The 19,205-nt window shown below is 33.3% G+C and overlaps 1 protein-coding gene across 3 annotated transcripts in view; it reads right to left on the bottom strand.

Annotated features, from left to right (window-relative positions):
• The window catches only part of ASCC3 (activating signal cointegrator 1 complex subunit 3), a 357,007-nt gene that overhangs the window by 242,076 nt on the left and 95,726 nt on the right, over positions 1-19,205 (bottom strand). For all 3 annotated transcript variants that reach the window (XM_060616263.3, XM_060616264.3, XM_060616262.3), the window contains exons 9-10: positions 16,567-16,767; positions 15,973-16,113 (exon numbers count right to left, since the gene is read on the bottom strand). In XM_060616263.3, the coding sequence (XP_060472246.3) occupies positions 15,973-16,113; positions 16,567-16,767 (342 nt within the window). The remainder of the gene's footprint in view (positions 1-15,972; positions 16,114-16,566; positions 16,768-19,205) is intronic.

Here is a 19,205-nt window from a genome sequence, read left to right on the forward strand (position 1 = left end):
CAATTATTTTCTATTTTATCCTATGAGAGTTCCTTACCAAGGGTCCTAAATTTCTGACAAATAGGGGACAAAGTGAAGGTAACATATTAGAAAAGGAACCAGAGACCCCTTACCAATGCTTTCAAAACTAACCAGAGGCAGTGTTGTATTTCTGGCCTCCCAATTTGTTAATTTGAATGCAATTTCCCATTTATGGAAAGTATTTATACTTTCTAATTCAGGTCAGTAATTGTGTCTCTGATTCCTAGATCAACAAGAAAGAAAGAAAAGAAAAGAAAAGAAAAGAAAAGAAAAGAAAAGAAAAGAAAAGAAAAGAAAGGAAGGAAGGAAGGAAGGGGAAAAGACTCTGAAAGAGAAGCATTTATAAATTTTTCAGGGCAAACCTGACCTGATGTGTAAATTTACATGTGTAAATACTGAAGAGTTTTGCCGTAAAAACACTAATGTATTTGATTTTAAAGTGCTGCCCGTGACCCCACTGAGAACATTTTCCCATTATTAAGATCACACTGGATGGTGTGGGCTTACATGGCTACTTTCATAGTCCCACACATAACACAAAAAAAGCAGTGAGAACCCCAGCAAATACTGAAGTCATCAATACTGAACACTTGAACATGGAGACATACAGCATATTTGTAATTCCTTAAAAGAGAAGGAAACACAGAACATCCCTCCTCTTTATATATATATCCATAGATTCCTATGTGCCAGAGCTGTTTTTTAAGGTCCATAAAACCTATCTTTGCATCTACTGGACAGATGTTATTGAAGATTTGTTTCAATACAGTACTGATTTTTCTCTCTTTAAGGGCCCCGGGGAAATATTTTTGCCTCTTATCTTCAAGAATTACTTCTGGACAAATGGTCACTATGATTTATAAACCTGGTCAGGACTCCCTCAACTTTGTTATATCTGCATTATTATAGCAGTATTGTTTTTGGCTTCTCTCTTTTCAACCTGGCCTGTGTTTTCCTTTACCCTTCTACCCTTCTTACTTACCTTTAGTTTATACCATCCTGCTGTTTTCTGTTTTTTTTTAAATGTGCTCATGTAAAAGAGATTAAATCTTTTATAGAACAAGGAGGGTAAAGTTAATGAGATTCAGGAAATCTTAATCTATAGGTACAGAGCATTTAACACATTTCACTAGATATATTACGAATTGTATAATGAAAATCCAAGTTAAGTGACATTATATTTCTAATTCCAAGAATGTTTCTGGAGTCTTTTTGGACTATTTTGACTTTCTAATTCAGTTATGTTTACAACTCCAGCAATCTTTCCATGCTCAACATATTTAAAACCAAACCCGCTATCCTTAAAGAAGTTACTTTGTCCTCTGATGCACTCAGGTACAAAACTACCTGCTGAGAAAATGTTAACTTAGTATATTACATCTGTTTACCCTCTAATCTGTCAGAATTATGCCTAGAGTGTTAAGTGAACCAAATTCTATTTATATGAGCAAACTAAAATTTATAGCCTAAGTGACCACTATATAGAGTGTGACCAAATTATAAGACCTATGCAACAGACAATTCAATGTACTATATATAAATTCAGAATATGCTTAAGATTATAGTCCTTTTAAAATTATTACTGGCCCTTTCATAATCCAGAATACCAGTTTAAATGCAAAATTCTCAATGTGGAAAAATATAAAGTTGAGTATGAGCAAAATGACAGTAACTGATCTAATAGAAAATATATACTCATCTGGCTGTTTTTCTGCTTATTTCCCTTCTATGTAATAGGAGATACTTAAAAAATGAATGGGCCTACTTGGAGAAGAAAGTTGGGGAGCTCTCTCAAGCTTGGACCTGGGCTTTACCAATCAAGCATTTTGATCTAAGATTTTTGCTAATCCAACATCTTGAAGATTGTAGCTTAATAAACTTATACACTAATATTCATTAAGTCCCAAGTAACATGAACAAAATAAAGTTGGTAATGTTTAAATTTCCTGAGTTGAAACTCAAAATTAAGATATTAACTAATATCTTAAATTTGACAAATTTTGACCAAAAATCTCCGTACTTCATTGTTAAAATACTGGACAGAAACAAAACAAAACAAAACAATAAAAAACCGAAAACAACAGTAATTCCCCCCAATAAAAAGGCTATCAGCTATCTTAAAATATTGCCATTAAAATTAAAGTGATATGTTATGGAAGAAGGTTGTATTAAATGCCATCATAAAAGGGCATGGAAAAATGGACAAATTAAAAAATACCTTCTATCTAGAGGAGAAGGTTACAGTAATAGAAGTAATCAAACAATATCTCCATATTTGTAAAAAAGAACTCTGACCATCAACATAAAAGATACTATGTTAAAAGAGATAACTGTTTTTGAGACCTTGTTTTGGCACAGAGCAATACTGTATAGAAAAATATAATCTATAGGCCTAATGTTACATATCAAACATAAAAAAAACTTTGCACATAATGTATAGTTTCAAAATATTTGATATTAACTACTAATCTGTACATGGTTTGATATAGCAAGTTCTTAGTACTCCAGGACAAACTGAAGAGCTTACCATTAGTTTTAGACCATGATTAAATTCTGAATATTCAACTATTCAGTACAAACGTACAAATATTCACACTTTTTATATTTATTGTATTTGAGTGATTTGTTTTAAGAAAACAAATACTTTCCAAGCCATTACTAACAATTATATTGAATAAATTTTATCAAATAGATATGTCAATATTACAATATTTGAAAGGTGTAATCATCCATAAAATATTTTAAGAGATTTTTAACTGCTGAAAAGAAAGTTTGGTTTAAAATAAATGTACTTTTATGGGGCACCTGGGTGGCTCAGTTGGTTAAGCATTCAACTTTGGCTCAGGTCATGATCTCGCAGTTTGTGGGTTCAAGCCCCATGTCGGGATCTGTGCTGACAGCTCAGAGCCTGGAGCCTGCTTCAGATTCTGTGTCTCCCTCTATCTCTGCCCCTCCCCTGCTCTCAGTCTGCCTCTGTCGCTCAAAAATAAATAAACATTAAAATTTTTTTTTAAAGAAATGTACTTTTACACATTTGGTTTTGGTCAGAACCAAATACTTTAGACCATAGAACATTTATCTGGTGTTAATTTCTTAGCATCATTAAAACTAAGATTAATTCTTTTCACTGGAATGTGGCTTCACTAATTCAGTGAACATATTCCAGGGCAGTATTTCTCAAAGCAAGTTCTTTTTATTTAAAAAAAAATTTTTTAAGTTTATTTATTTTTGAGAGAGAGAGAAAGAGACAGAGAGAGACACAGAGAGAGAGAGAGAGAGAGAGAGAGAGAGAGAGAGACAGAGAATCAGTGGGGGAGGAACAGAGAGAGGAAGAGACACAGAATCTGAAGCAGGCTCCAGGCTCTGAACTGTCAGCACAGAGCCCAACATGGGGCTTGAACTCAAGAACTGCAAGATCATGACCTGAGCCGAAGTCGGATGCTTAATTGACTGAGCCACCCAGATGCCCCTCAAAGCAAGTTCTAATAATAATTGTTCTGTGAAAGATGAGATCTATGTTCAAATAAGTTTGGAAAATGCTCATAGTTAAATAAGTTTACTAGAAAACATCTTAGTTCTTATCACACTAATTATACTACGGATAATGAGTCACGCCCAGAGATCCAGACTATAAAACTCTTTCATTCACTCAGCAGAACCCAAAATACTGCTCTATCACCCATACAATGAGACAGTCTGGTCTTGAGTATTATAAATTTCAAATTATTTCTATCATTTTCATTTTTTTCTCCAAGTAAGAATAATAAAACAAAAAAAATCCCCAAATCACAACATTAAATAAGTCTTCAGTTTTAGATTTAACATAAAACCTTTATACTAACTACTGGACATCAGTAAAGCATGCAGTAAAATTTACCTTAGTCACATACAAAACTTCAGGGTGGCTCTCCTCACAACTGATGTCCATTCCCAGGCACTGAACACCTTCATGATACCTTTTACACAGTGGCAACCTATATGGAGCTCTTCTTTTTCATCTTTGACACAGACTAATCAGACTCATTTTAAATCAACCAGGACAAACCAATAAACCTATCCCTTCCAAACTGTTAATGAGGCAGAACAAATTAGCCCTCTAAAAAATGTAGGATTAAGACACTTTTAGAAATACAAGTTCATGATTCAGCAAATACCTACTCAATCCTGGCTTCTCATGTACTGCAAATGTGCCTCCTAAAACATCAGCCCTGTAACAACACAACTGTAGAAATCTTTTGCAAAACATTTTACATTTTCTACATACAAGCATCTTATCATATCTCTAGGTCTAGAGATAATTATATAAAATAGTCAGCTTAATTCAATCAGAGGAGTTGAATTTATTTTCATTATAAGTAGAACACATAGGAGTTTCTTACATGTGATGGAGAAGTTTGTAAAGGTAAGTATATATTGAGAAATATATAAAAACAAAATGATATTTGAAAAGTGTGACCAAACTATGTAAGAGTCAAAAAAAACTTTCTACTACACATTTCACAATATCACAATTCAAATTTACTCTGAAAAGACTTCTAAATTTTATAGAAGTAACAAAGAAACTCTTTTTCTATGAAAAAATCACACTTTGTGAATTATATATCTACATGGAAAAGAATACAAAATAAAATACTTTAGGGACATAGACATCATAAGAGATTTGAGATTCATATTTAAAGACTCTTTTTTATTTTTTTCTTTATTTGAGGAAGATATAAAAGCGAGGTCTGGAACTGCTATCAATCAAAGAACCACTAGCACTTTAAAACTTGCTTCCTTTAAATGGATGTTTATTTTCAATTAGCCAAACTTTTATTATGGTAAATTTTGCTTCCAAATAATAACAAAACCTTTTTTTTTTTTTTACATAAATATAAGACATAGGCTGAATAATTTCTGTACTTCTGAACTTTATACTACTTTCATATTTCTGTTTGTGGATTTTCTTCTCCTGACAGATAACATATATGGTTCTCTGTTTTCAACTTTTAATTTAATAATTCAGAAAAAGATTTGGACATTCCAGACCTTCAAAACAAAAATAAACTTTCTTAGCAATCCCTCACGTATACTTTAATAATTATTCTGTGATATTTTTAATTGTCTGTTGTCCATTAACAAGAGAATAGTGTATTTTGTAACTTCCACTCAAGAAAACAGGATAAGCTGATGTAAACTCTCCTCACCAGGTCAAAAATATAAAATACAAGAGGAAATGTTTCAAACAATGAAAGCACAAGCATGCGCGCGCGCACACACACACACACACACACACACACACACACACAGTAAGATAGAAAATCTAAAGATAAAAACATCGGCCTCTAAGGCTGGGCTACTTTCAAAGTTACTGAGACCGTGCCACTGTAATCTGCAGATTGTATCACCATCTATATAAAAAACCAACGATATTTATAGATAAGTTATCAGTATTAATAAGAGCCATTTAGCATTGTGGGATACAATGTATATACACAAAAATCAACATTCTTAACTCCAGTGATAATCATCGCATAATAGAAATTTTTAAAGATAGCAACTAATAATACAAGATCTTAAATGAGTCAATGAAAAGATATATAAAACCTATAATGAAAATTATAAAACATTTCTGAAGGGCAAAAATAGACCTAAAATTTGGAAAATATATAATGGTAATGGATGCAGAGAGAACATGATAAAAGGGTCGATTTTCCCCCCAAAGTATTCTATAAATTCAATGTAATTCTAATCAAAATCCCAGCAGATCCTTTAATGAAATGAAAGAGTGTGATTTCAAAATGAAAATACTCAAGTAAAGGTCCAAGAACAGCTAAGATTATTCTGGAAAATGAGAATAAAGTAAGGAAGTGGGATTTGCTTTACACTCAACAGTTATTCTAAAATAATAGTAATTAAATGTTTTTTAATGTTTATTTATTTTTGAGAAAGAGAGAGAGAGACAGAGTGTGAGCAAGGGAGGGGCAGAGAGAGAAGGAGACAGAGAATCTGAAGCAGGCTCCAGGTTCCGAATTGTCAACACAGAGCCAGACACAGGGCTTGAACCGTGAGATCATGACCTGAGCTGAAGTCGGACACTTAACTGACTGAGCCACTCAGGCATCCTTAAAATAATAGTAATTAAAACACTGTGGTCCTGAGGCCAGGCCAGACATATACATCAATGTAACAATAGGAAGCTTAGTAGAGCTATAAGAAAACAGTAGAATTTAGAATATCATGAAGGTGACATTTCATATTCACCAAGAAAAAGAGAAAAACATGATGACTTTTCTTAGATAAAACAATAAAATTAGAACCCTGCCCTCCTCAAAATAGCAATAAAAATTCAGGGAGATTCAAGACTTAAGTATAAAAAAACAAAACTTTAAATCTAACAGAAGAAAAATGGTAGGAAGAATAAAGTAGTATTTCCTAGAAAGTACAACTAATGAAAAAGGCACAAACCACAGATGAAGTTGATAAATTTGAATGCATTATAATTTAAGTCTATATGGCTAAGAAGACGGAGGAGACACATTTCATCTTATTATTAGTAAAAATTCCAAACAAAATATATAAAATAGACATCAGAAGACTCTAACAGTCAAAGAGGGACTTTATAGGGACTTCAGAATTCAAGGAATGACTTAGCAGTGAGTTCCTTAGGGTTTCTTTCTTTGATTCCAATACATCCTAGCTTGGTGTGGAAGAAGGTCACAACTCAGAAAGCTTAAGAATGCAGAACTCACCCTCAAACAAAACAAAGCAAAACAGTCAAAATACTAGAGGTTTTTCTAGCCAATGTACCGAAGGGAGAAACCCTGACAAACTAACACTTTTTGACAATACCAGCCAAACACCATTAAGGAAAAATGTGGTCCTCCCCAACCTCACCTTATGCTGATGAGACTGGCACTGAGGGGGTGGGGACATGTGTGAAAAGAGTCCTGGGTATCATTTGAGCAGTAACAGGTAACAAGATTTAAATAGAAACCAGTCTCATAACATAATACCCAAAAGGCCCAGCATACAACTGAAAACAAACAATAACCAGGAAAATCTCAACCCAAATGAGAAAAGACATAAACAGATGCCAAGACTGAAATTACCAACATGTTGGAATTATCTGATAAGATTTTAAAGCAACTATCATAAAAATCTTTCAAGGAGCAGTTTCAAACACACTTGAAATAAATTTAAAAAAAAAGTCTCAGCAAAGAAAAACTAAATAGGAAGTTTAGAAATGAAAATTGACAACACCCTAAATTAAAAGTCACTGGAAGCAAGCATGTAGTCAATAGATGAAAGAATCCATGAACTCAAAGATGGATCAAAAGAATTTATCAAATCTGAGCAACAGAGAGAAAAATAGATTGAAAAAAAAAAAAAGAACAGATCTCAGGGTACTGTGGGCCTATAACAAAAGATCTAACATTCTTGCCCATGGAGTCCCAGGATAGGAGAAAGAACAAGGGATTCAAGAAATACAAGTTCAAAGTTTCCCAAATGTGACAAACCTGCAGACTCAAGAAGGTCAAGAAACACTAAACAGAATAAACCCCAAACATCTACAACTAGACATGTCATAATCAAATTTCTGGAAACTAGAGACAAAGACAGAATATTAAAAGACTGAGAGAAACATTTTACCTATAGAGGAAGATCAATTTGAATCACAGTGGATATTTCTTCAGAAACCATGGAGACCAGAAAAAAGTGGGGCATTTTTCAAGTGTGAAAGGAAAGAACTGACAACCTACAAGTTTATATCCAGAAAAAATATCCTTCAAGAATGGAGATGAAATAAAGACACCCTCAGATTTTATACAGAAGGCAGCAATAAATTAAACATGTAACACACAAATATCCAGATAAAATGGAAACCTAGCATATGTAATTTCAAACCCATTTTTTCAACTCCCCTTTGTTCCCACCCTCTACTCCTACGTATATACATATTCTCAGTAAAATAAAAACCCTCCTCAGAGAAGAATAAATCAAGGCAGTGTGCATGATACGAGCACATGCATATGCATGCACACCACACACAGCCTCCCAACCAAGGTTACCGGAGCTCTAATAACAGAATATAACAGAAATTCAGGGTTCCCTTTGCTGTTGCCTACACCTAAAAGATTTTAACAGAGTCTCTCTCCATCCCCAGTCAAAAGAGAAACAAAAACAAAACCTAAAACAGCTCATCTTGACTCCAAAAGTTGCACAGATAAACTCACCCCAGCCTAAGGATGAGCAAACAAATATAAAAGAAATAGGAGAACAATTTCAGAATTCAGGGCACATGCCTTGCTTTAATATAGAGTTACTACCAGGACAGGAGAAATCTTTTCTGAAGTTTCTGACCAGATTTTCACTAAGTAAGATTCAAAGGAACACTGGTATTAGAGAGGGATGCAGAAAAGATAACCTGAGATGAGGAAGGACAGGGGTAAGGAAAAGTACAATTGCTCAATGGAACTATTAAAAACAACAGTGAACACTGTGCAACAGTAACTCTTCACAAATGATCCAGTTAGGGGGAGAAATCTGAAAGTAATCAAAATGAAGAACAATAGAAAATAAGGTTGGGAAATAAAAATGGGGTTTTCAATGATGACAAATTTACTGAGTTCTTTAAAGTTGTACAAAGTGGCTTTTCAGTTGAAGACCATCTGGTCTTCAACAACGTATTTGTTGTCTACGTAGGCTGTTTCTCATGACAATAAATCTTAGAATTATACAATCCTGTCTTGTAGAAAGAAATTTTACATTCAAACTTCAATAAAATCATAACTGCTACTAGACCTGACAGTCCCTAGTGAACCACAAAAGAAATCACATCTTGTATTATACTTAATTTATACAAGATTCTTAACAAGCTAGGTAGTTGGATTTAATTCAATAAGCAATAAAGAACCAATGAAAGTTTATGAACAAGGGAATAATATGTCAGAATAGTATGACAAAGAATTTACAAATGAGACTAATTTGCTTTCCCATATTATAAAAATAAAGACCAACAATACTGAAAATATTTTTTAAATGACAGGGGAATTTCAAGATTATATTTAATTATATTAATTATTGGGAAACTTATTTACCAAAAAAAAAAAAAAAAAAAAAAAAACTAGAAGGGGAATCATTAAAAGCTATGAAAAATGACAAAAGTGAAAAGGTGGGAAAGCAAAAAATTAAAACTTCAAAATTAAAAATTGAGTATGTCTGTACCCCTACATGCCCTGCAATATTCCCACTTTGCTCTCTCTGCAGCCCAATCTCAAAGGCATTGATAACAGCACTGTCTACTGATCTTTGAGAATCTGTGAGAATACATAGTAGGACAAGGTAAAGAGGTTAGTATACTAACCTCTAGGGTTAGAGTAAAGAAACTATACAGTTTCAGGTCTACAAAATTAGCATCACTAATAGTAGGGCTATATTTATCATGGAGGAAAATAAAGAGCAAACACAAGAGATTCAATTTATAGACTATTACTGAGGGCAAGCACATGGTCCCTGCCCTTACGGAATTAACAAATACTGACCAAAGACACAAAGCAGGTCTAGGGAAGTTCAGAAATAAGCAAATGGGGGGAGGGGGGTGTCATAAATCTTTTGAAACTATAATATATAAATCTAAGTAGATTTGAATTTTACTTTCTCTATCTGTAAAGTGGAGACACTAGTCAATAAGGTTCTTGTAATGACTAACCAAGGATACACATATATACTTAGCATAGTGACTGACTCATAATTTGAATGCAAATGTTAACTCCCTTGTCTTTCCATAAGTGTTCTTTCGTTGGCATTAGTAACACAGGTAGATACAGTGCAAGAGCAATTGCAATTTTGAGAGTGGGCCAGATTTCTAAGATCACACCAGATCCAAAACCATCGATTTTATGGAATAGATCTTATTTTATGAATATAAATGAATGGTGATATAGGATTCAGACAAGAGAAAATAAAGTACTCATGGGGTTTGAACTGGGCTTTGAAGAATGGATAAGATTTGGATAACTGTCAATGAATAAAAAAAGACATTATGAAAAAGAGAAAATGCATGAGGAAATAGAATTGTTTACTTGAGAAAATGTAGATTATAAAGAGAATCCACTATCTTATGTAAGTAGTAGTTCTCAAAATGATTTGGCTTTGGAACCTCTTTGTACTCTTAAAATTACTGAGGGCCCAAACAGCTTTTGTATTTATGGGCTTGCTTTCTTTCTTTCTTTCTTTCTTTCTTTCTTTCTTTCTTTCTGTCTTTCTGTCTTTCTGTCTTTCTGTCTTTCTGTCTTTCTGTCTTTCTGTCTTTCTATCTCAATTTCTTGTACTAGAAAGTGCTGGATGGGTGTTCAGTGAGGGAATGTACTAACTGGGTTATGGACATTAAGGACAGCACTTGTTGGGATGAGCAGTGGGTATAATATCTAAGTGATATATCACTAAATTCTACTCCTGAAACTATTACTACACTATATGTTAACTAGCTTGGATTTAAATAAAATTTTAAAAATTTTTAAAAATTTAAAAAAAGAATAGAAAGTATTCATTCCATAAGCCATCAATGATGACAACATCACACCTTATGCAGACTCTGGAAAACTCCACGATATATGTGAGAGAAGGAGAGTGAAAGAAAATAATATCATCATGTTATTCTAAAAACAGGTTTTAACTTTGCCAACCCCGGAAAGAATCTTAGGAAATATAACATCCCTGTACTGCATTTTGAGAGTTCCTGCTGTAGTATAATGAGAATGACCAAATCAATGCAGAGTTTAAAACCAAAAAAAAAAAAAAAAAAAAAAAAAGGCTGTTAATGGTGTGCAGAATTACACAGAGGAAGAGCCGTGGTTTTGGCACAACAGTGACTTGATTGCCAAAGCTGAACTTACCATTTGTAGAAAATTTCTTAAGGCTAGACTTGCAAGCAATAAAAGAGGAATAAACTGACCTGCTTTCTTCCCTAAAATTGTATCCATCGGGATACAAAACTCATTTCTTTAGGTAAGACACATCAGATGTATGGTCTCAGATACTCTAGAATGGTTCAAATTTCAGAAAATTTTAATGGAGGAAATTTTTTAAAAGTCAAATTTTGAGTTAATCTATATGCCTTACAAGACATTATGAAAGTAAAAATCACATACTAAAAAAATCAGTCTATGTGTCCTGATGTGTAGTTTTGAGATATGACCTCTGTAATTGTATGTTCAAGTAACTCTGGGAGCTAAACTTGGAATGTATCATATGCAACACACCTTCTATAAATACATGAGCATACTTTCAGAATCAAATGTGTCCATAAGTTTGAAGTCTGCATTGTGTTATACAAATCTGTCAACTTCTTTCCATTATATACACTTAAAAATTTAAGCATGATTTAGTTCATTATGTTAAAAGAACCAAAATTTGTTCAAGTGACTACAATTGACCCCTTAATGACATGGGTTTGAACTGTGCAAGTCCCCTTATATGAAGATTTATTTTGATAAATATAATATAGTACTATAAATGTATTTTCTCTTCCTTACAATTTTCTTAATAACATTATGTCTCCTCTAGCTTACTTTATTGTAAGAATAGATAGTATATAATACATATAACATATAAACATATGTGTTAATAGACTGTTTATGTTATTGGAAAGGCTTCTGGTCAACAATAGTTAAGTTTCTGGAAAGTCAAAACTATACATGGATTTTTAACTATGGTGGCGGGGGGGGGATAAGCACCTCTAAACCCCCACATTGTCCAAGGGTCAACTGTATATGTAAAAATATAATTGTTACTCCTGTTTTCAGGTAACGGTTCTCTAGATTCTTTAACAAAATAAAATTTAAAATGTTTCAAGGAGGGGCGCCTGGGTGGCTCAGTCAGTTAAGTATACAACTTCGGCTCAGGTCATGATCTCACCACTTGTGAGTTCAAGCCCTGCGTTGAGTTCTGTGCTAACAGCTCAGAGCCCGGAACCTGCTTCGGATTGTGTCTCCCTCTCTTTCTGCCCCTCCCCTGCTTATGCTCTCTCTCTCAAAAATAAAGTTAAAAAAAAAATTTTTTTTTAATGTTTCAAGGAAAAGGCGGGGTGGTATCTCAACACTCAAATTTCATAGAAAATGTTAAAAATTTACAGAAAAATCCTTTAATTAAAACCTCATTTTAAGGGGGTGCCTGGGTGGCTCAGTCAGTTAAGTGTCCAACTTCAGCCTAGCTAATGATCTCACTGTTCCCGAGTTCGAGCCCTGTGTGGGGCTCTGTGCTGACAGCTCAGAGCTGGGAGCCTGTTTCAGATTCTGTGTCTCCCTCTCTCTCTATTCCCCTTCCCCACTTGAGCGCTCTCTCTCTCTCTCTCTCAAAAATAAACATTAAAAAATTTTTAAAAATAAAAATAAAAATGCATTTTAAGAAATTATTAGAATGTCTCCACTCATGTGATGATTAAAATAATGACAATAAAAGGCATTTTGCATATAATATGTTGAATATATTTTTGAGAAAAATTCATTTGGAATAACAAGATTCTAAAAAATGTTATAAGGAAAAAAATGTATGGGTGTTGGATAAATTGTTTTTTTTTAATGTTTATTTTTGAGAGAGAGAGAGAGAGAGAGAGAGAGAGGGAGAGAGAGGGAGAGACAGAGACAGAGACAGAGTACAAGTGGGGGAAGGTCAGAGAGAGAATCACAGAATCCAAAGCAGGCTCCAGGCTCTGAGCTGTCAGCACAGAGCCCCACGCAGGGCTCCAACTCACAGACCAAGAGATCGTGACCTGAGCCAAAGTTGGATGCTCAACCGACTAAGCCTTGTGGTGCCAGGTGTCCCTTCGATAAACTTTTAAAAGAACAGTTAGATTTTTAAAATATGCTTCCCACCTTCACTGCTAGGAGAAGACAATTAGTATGTTTGAAATACTAATAAACTCAATAATAAAAATATTAGGAAATTGAAATCTATTACCAATAATGGCAGATGAACAAACAAGTGGCAGGAATTTCTGCAGATAATCATAAAATACTGTATACAATTAAAAAAAAAAACTGTTTAAGACACAGGGCAGCATCAGAAAGTGGTAAAAAACAGAGAAATGTAGTATCAATTGAAAGGGATTAAGAATTACCAGTTTGCAAATTACTGACCCAAGAGTATGATCACAGACCCACTGCTACAGCTGCAAAAAAAGGAGGTGGGAAAAACCACAGCCTCACTGGCTGAAGGTGCCAGATATCAGAGTTCAGAGGTGGGATTCAGAGTTGAGAGAGCAGCTTGAAAATCAGTGTGAAAAGCCCAATAACATGGGAACCTTCCAAATGCCGGAATAAAAGCTAGTAATACTTTTATGGGAGAAAACCCAGGAGTCCCATGTAAAAAAGCAGGCCAACACCAGAACAAAACCTACTCTAAAAAGACATAACTACCCAGAACAAAATCTGTAAGTTTGATGCTTTTCCTACATGAGTGAATTTCTTAACCATGCACGGCTCTAGTGGCTGAAAGCAATAACTAGAGTAGCTTAAAGTGTCCGTTGATAGAGTTCAGGACATGCTGATCCAAAGAATCACTATAGAAAAGAACACTATCATTAATAAAAGAGACTCATATCCCTTCAAGGCAATGGGATAAAACGTACGTCAAAAATTACCATATTGATTTTAGCCAGAGTAATTAATGAAGACCCCACATATTAGTCTGGTCTTTAAAACCTAACCATGTATCACAGTTATGCAATATAAGCTAAAACTTACAATGACAGAATAATAAAATTATTCGTTTGTTTACTATTCAGCTGTTACCACTGACAAAATATTTAAAGATAATGTATTTTTTATAATAAAAACACATAATTCTTTTACATTATTTTAGGATTAGAATTTACCCAACAAAAGACCTAAATTAACTGTCATAGAAGTACACTATACATTTTAAAATTAATTCTGAAGCTGAAATGTGAAAGAAAAGAAAGGTCAAGCTCCTAAGGTGCCATTACCTGAACTCATAAATATGTGATCAAAATTCAAATAATGTGTGCTTTACTGTCGACCATTTTCAGCAGTTAAAAATCTATTTATGTTAACAAAATAAGTAAATCTGAGATTGTAGTATAATGTAAAAGGGCAAAGAAAAAGTTTTATAGATTCTAAATATAAAAACTATGTTGTAGCTCCACTGACTTTTTCCTTCTGCCACCTCTTTTTGAAACACAAAACCATTTGTTAAATTAGAGATTTTTTAAAAACTGTGACAGATGCTAAACATTAATACACTCCCCTCTATTATTTCATAAAATAAAAAGGATATTAAAAATAATGAGTGCTAAATCCTGATTACTGCCTTTTATCTACTACAACTGAAATATGTGTCTGATCTCCACTAATTAAAAGTCTAAAAGTATTTTTTTCTTGGCTGTTTTAATAATGCTGTAATGAACACAGGATCTTTGAGATCCTAATTTCATTTCTGTTGGATATACACCCAGAAGCAGAATTGTTGGATCATAAGGTAGTTCTACCTTCAATTTTATGAAGAGCCTCCATGCTGTTTTCCAGGGCTGCACCAATTTACATTCCAACCAACAGTGCACATAAGTTCCCTTTTCTCCATATACTTGTTGGCACTTCTTATCTTGTCTTTTTGATAGTAGGCATTCTAACAAGTGTGAGATGATATCTCAGTTTTGATTTGCATTTCCTTGATGATTGGTGATGCTGAGCATCTCTGCATATACCTACTGTCCATCTGCATGTATCCTTTGGAAAAATGTCTATCTGCTTCCTCTAACCACTTTTGTTTGTTTTTTCTAGTTTCACTGAGAAATAATTAACATATACCACTGTATGAGTTTAAGGTATATAGCATGATGATTTGACCTACATATACTGTGAAATGATTATTATGGTAGGTTTAGTTAACATCCATCATACAATTAAAAAGTTACCAATAAAATGAAAAAGAAATAAAAAGAAAAAAAAATTCTCCTTATGATGAGAACTCTTAGGATATCCTCTCTTAAGAACTTTGGCTGTATAACATGTAGCAGGGTTAGCTATAGTCATCATGTTTTACATTGTATCCCTAGTACTTATCTCATAACTGGAAGTTTATACCTTTTGACCACCTTTCTCCAATCCCCATCCCCCAACCCCTGACTTTAAATTCTAATAGTATTAATTACATATCAGGTATAATGTTTAAAAAATACATATTTAACAACCAGTAAGGACAGGTAATTTGTCCTGAGACACTGGCAAGGATGCCAGGCTAATAGGCCAGTGTATTCCCTAGTTCCCACTCCAGATCATCCTTGAGGCTGAACTATCCCATTAATATTTGGTTATCCATTATTGGATTTTTCCAAAGCATTATGAACATTACCTTAGTTGATGTTGCATCAATTAATGATAATCTTGTTGTAGCTCTAATATAGTTTTTGCCTATTCAGTCATAGTATAGGATCCTTGAAAGCAGGAAGGGTATCTTCAATATCTTTGCTGTCATGCACTTCACCTAATATAGTGCTATACACAGTGCGTGATTTAGTAACTTTCTATCTGATGAAATAAAGAACGACTAAAAACTTTTATTTTTTGTTAAGCAATCCTTATACAATAGTTTAGAATACTAGTGGGGTCATTTAAGAATCTATATATTTTCCTGCTCTTAAAACTGAAGTCTGGTCTTATCCACATTCTCATTCTCTACTGTTTAAAAAAAACATTTAGTGTTAATGGACTTAAAATTTACACCAGACATCTAACAATAGTCAAGATACAGCAAGAATCATAGAGTTAGAAGGGATAAAATAGGACAGTGCACCAGCAAAAACCTCTTTTGTGGAGGTAAGATGTAATTACAGACAAAAGAAGTTCATTTCATTAGGTTTATACTTTATAGCTACTTAGGTATAGTTGTTTAACAATTTTCACTATTACCTGAAAAATAATGGTATTAAAAAAGTCTAAGTACACAACATACCTGAGTTCGTAAAATTTCATTTTTTGACAACTGCATATCCCCAGTCAATTCTTTCACAACGATGCCCAGTGGCTCTAGACGTTTGCTGAAGTAATTTGTCATTTCAGCTGCCAAGGCTTTCATTGGAGCAACATATACAATCTGTGCCAAGGAAAACACTACCTTGATAAATGAGCAAAACCTAGAAGGTCATTTGTTTCACAGCAGTCCATGTAAGTCACAATTTATTGTGAAATATAATTGTAGCCACTAGGAGTAAAAAATCTTAATAGTGATATCTGAAAACTACTTCTCCTTCTTGGATAAGTGTGCAGCTATTTAAAGGACAATGAAATTTTTGTATATAGTCTCATCCCTCTGAAAATTGGTTTTGCTTCAAAGCTAAATGTATTTTCACAGCTTTTCACAGGGGTAATAGGATTTTCCTAACACAAACTGGGAATGCTTTCACAGTAATAGAGAAATTCAAGCAGCAATCTTTACATGACATCATGAATATATCCTTTTATTCTAGATTTCATGTAACATGAACAACTACAAATGATTTTAATTTTACAATTTAAAAAGTTATGGTCTAACCTGTTAATTTCCTACCTTAAATTCATTCTTTTTGATAACACCTTGTTGAAAATGTTGGCGAATTTCATGCAGAACTGTAAGCATTGCAATGTTGGTCTTTCCAGCCCCAGTAGGGGCACAAATCAGCATGTTCTCATTGGTGTTGTAGGCAGTCTCAAACACAATTGACTGGATTCTATTGAGTCTCCTCATTCCTTTAAAAGCCAGCTGCCCAATCTAGAGAGAGAGAGAGAGAGAGAGAGAGAGAGAGGGAGAGGGAGAGAGGGAGAGAGGGAGAGAGGGAGAGAGAGAGAGAGAAGGAGAGAGGGAGGGAGAGAGGGAGGGAGAGAGAAACAAGGAAAGAAATAAATGACTCATAATAAATGATAGTAATGTGAAGGACTCATACAAAATATTAAATGTAAACATTTACTTCCTTTGATTAAAAAAATGATTAATTTCAATATGTCCTATATTTAAACCAAAGTATGTACATTTGAGAACTCACAACTACTGTATAATTCTAATGCATTTGGGAATTACATATTCACTGAATTTGAAAAATATGGTAATGACACTATACCTATATTCTTGTACACAATCTTAAGTACAAAACAAAAACAAAATGAAACGGGTATTTTTTTGAGTTGTGATGATATTCTAGTTTAGTTAGATTAAAGATGACTAACGAAAGTCCAAACAAGAAACTTCTTGGTTATATAAATCAATAGGAAATTCTGTTTTAATATGTTATGGATTTAAAAATACTTTTTTTAAACAGCAGCCATAAGAGTAGGAACAATAGCTGTAGATTACATTTATTCAGAACTTATACTGTGATATATATGTATTTGTGAGCATTTTGATACATTTACCCAATTCTCAAAACAATTTTATGGTATAGGTTCTTTTATTATGTGCCTTTAATAAAGAAGAAAATGAAGACAGAGTGGTTAAATAATTTTTCCTAAAGTCTCCCATATGAAAAGTCTTTAGAAATGAAAACTACAATGTCTGAAGGCAAACAAAAAACTGGATAGGATTAATGGCAGGAAACTGGAATGGCTATAGTAATATCACAAAAAATAAATTTCAAACCCAAGAATAATTACCAGGAATAAAGGCAGTCATTTCACAATGAAAAAGAGAACAATTAATTATAGTCATAAAGGCTAATATACCTAATAACAGATCTTCAAAATACAGCAAATGACTTCAGCATCCTTCCCAACAGCTGACAGGACAAGTAGGCATGAAAATCAACAAGGTTATCATGAACAGCACTATTAACCAATTTGACCTGACTGACAGGTCAGGTATTCATCTAACAATAGAATACAAAATCTTATCAAGTGTTCATAAAACATTAAAAAATACAGTATATTCTAGACCATAAAACATGTTTCAATAAAAGGAAAAGTAATAAAGACAAAACATGTCCTCTGATCACAATGGAATGAAATTAGAAACCTTTAACAGAAATATCCTTAGGAAATATCCAAATATTTGAAATTAAATAACACACTTCCTAAATAACCCATGGATGAAAGAAGAAATCAAAAGGAATTTGGTAAGTATTGTTAACCGAAGGAAAAAGAAAGCTTGACATATCAGAATTTGTGGATGCTGCTAAAAGTAATACTTGGGGAGAAATATATAGCACTAACCACCTATATGAAAAAAGAATGGTTTTAAATGAACAACTACATCTTCCAGAATAAAAGAGAAAATTAAGACCGAACTAAGCAGAATAAAGGAAATAGTTAGGATCAAAGTGGATATCAAAGAAATGGAAAACAAAAAAAGCACATTCTTTGAGAAGATCAATAAAACTGATTAATCTAGATTCATCAGGGGAAAAAAGAGAAGACAGACATTACTTATGCCAAGAATGAGATTGATGGCATCACTACAGATGCTACAGATATTTTAAGAATGGGGAAATTTTAATAAATAACTTTATGCCACTACACTTGACAACACAGATGAAATGGACAACTTTCTTAAATGACACAGGTAACCAAAGTTCACTCAAGAATAAATGTACAACTTTAATAACCCTGTATCTATTAAATAAATTAACAGGCTGAGATTAAAATCCTTCCCAAAAAGAAAACTCCTGGCCCAGTTAGCATCATTGATAAATTCTACCTAACATTTAAGGAGGAAATAATACCAATTCTACATGTGGTTTTAGACTATTCAGAATAACTGCAAAGGAGAAAATACTTCCCAAATCATTCTATGTGACAAACATTTTCCCGATATCAAAATAAGACAAAAAAAAAAAAATTACAGAACAATACTCTTCATGAACACAGAGAGAAAATATAAACGAAACTTACATAATTCTACAACATAATAATAATATTACCAAGTGGAGATTATCACAAAAATGCAGGGATAGTTTAACACTGAAAACTCAGTTTGATTCACCATAGAAATAAGCTATAACAGAAAAACCACATGATCATTTCAATAAATGAAGGGGAAAAATCTGACAAAATCCCATATTCATTCCTGATTAAAAACAAGTCAAATCAAATCAAGACAAAACACTTTCAGCAAACTAGAAATAGAAGGGAATTCTTCAATCTGATAAAGGGGATATACAAAAATGCTACAGTTCATACTATTCTTAATGGTGAAACACTAAATGCTTTCCCCTAAAATTA

The sequence above is a fragment of the Panthera onca genome, chromosome B2 (genome assembly GCF_046562875.1).
Source record: "Panthera onca isolate mPanOnc1 chromosome B2, mPanOnc1 haplotype 2, whole genome shotgun sequence".
NCBI lineage: Eukaryota > Metazoa > Chordata > Mammalia > Carnivora > Felidae > Panthera > Panthera onca.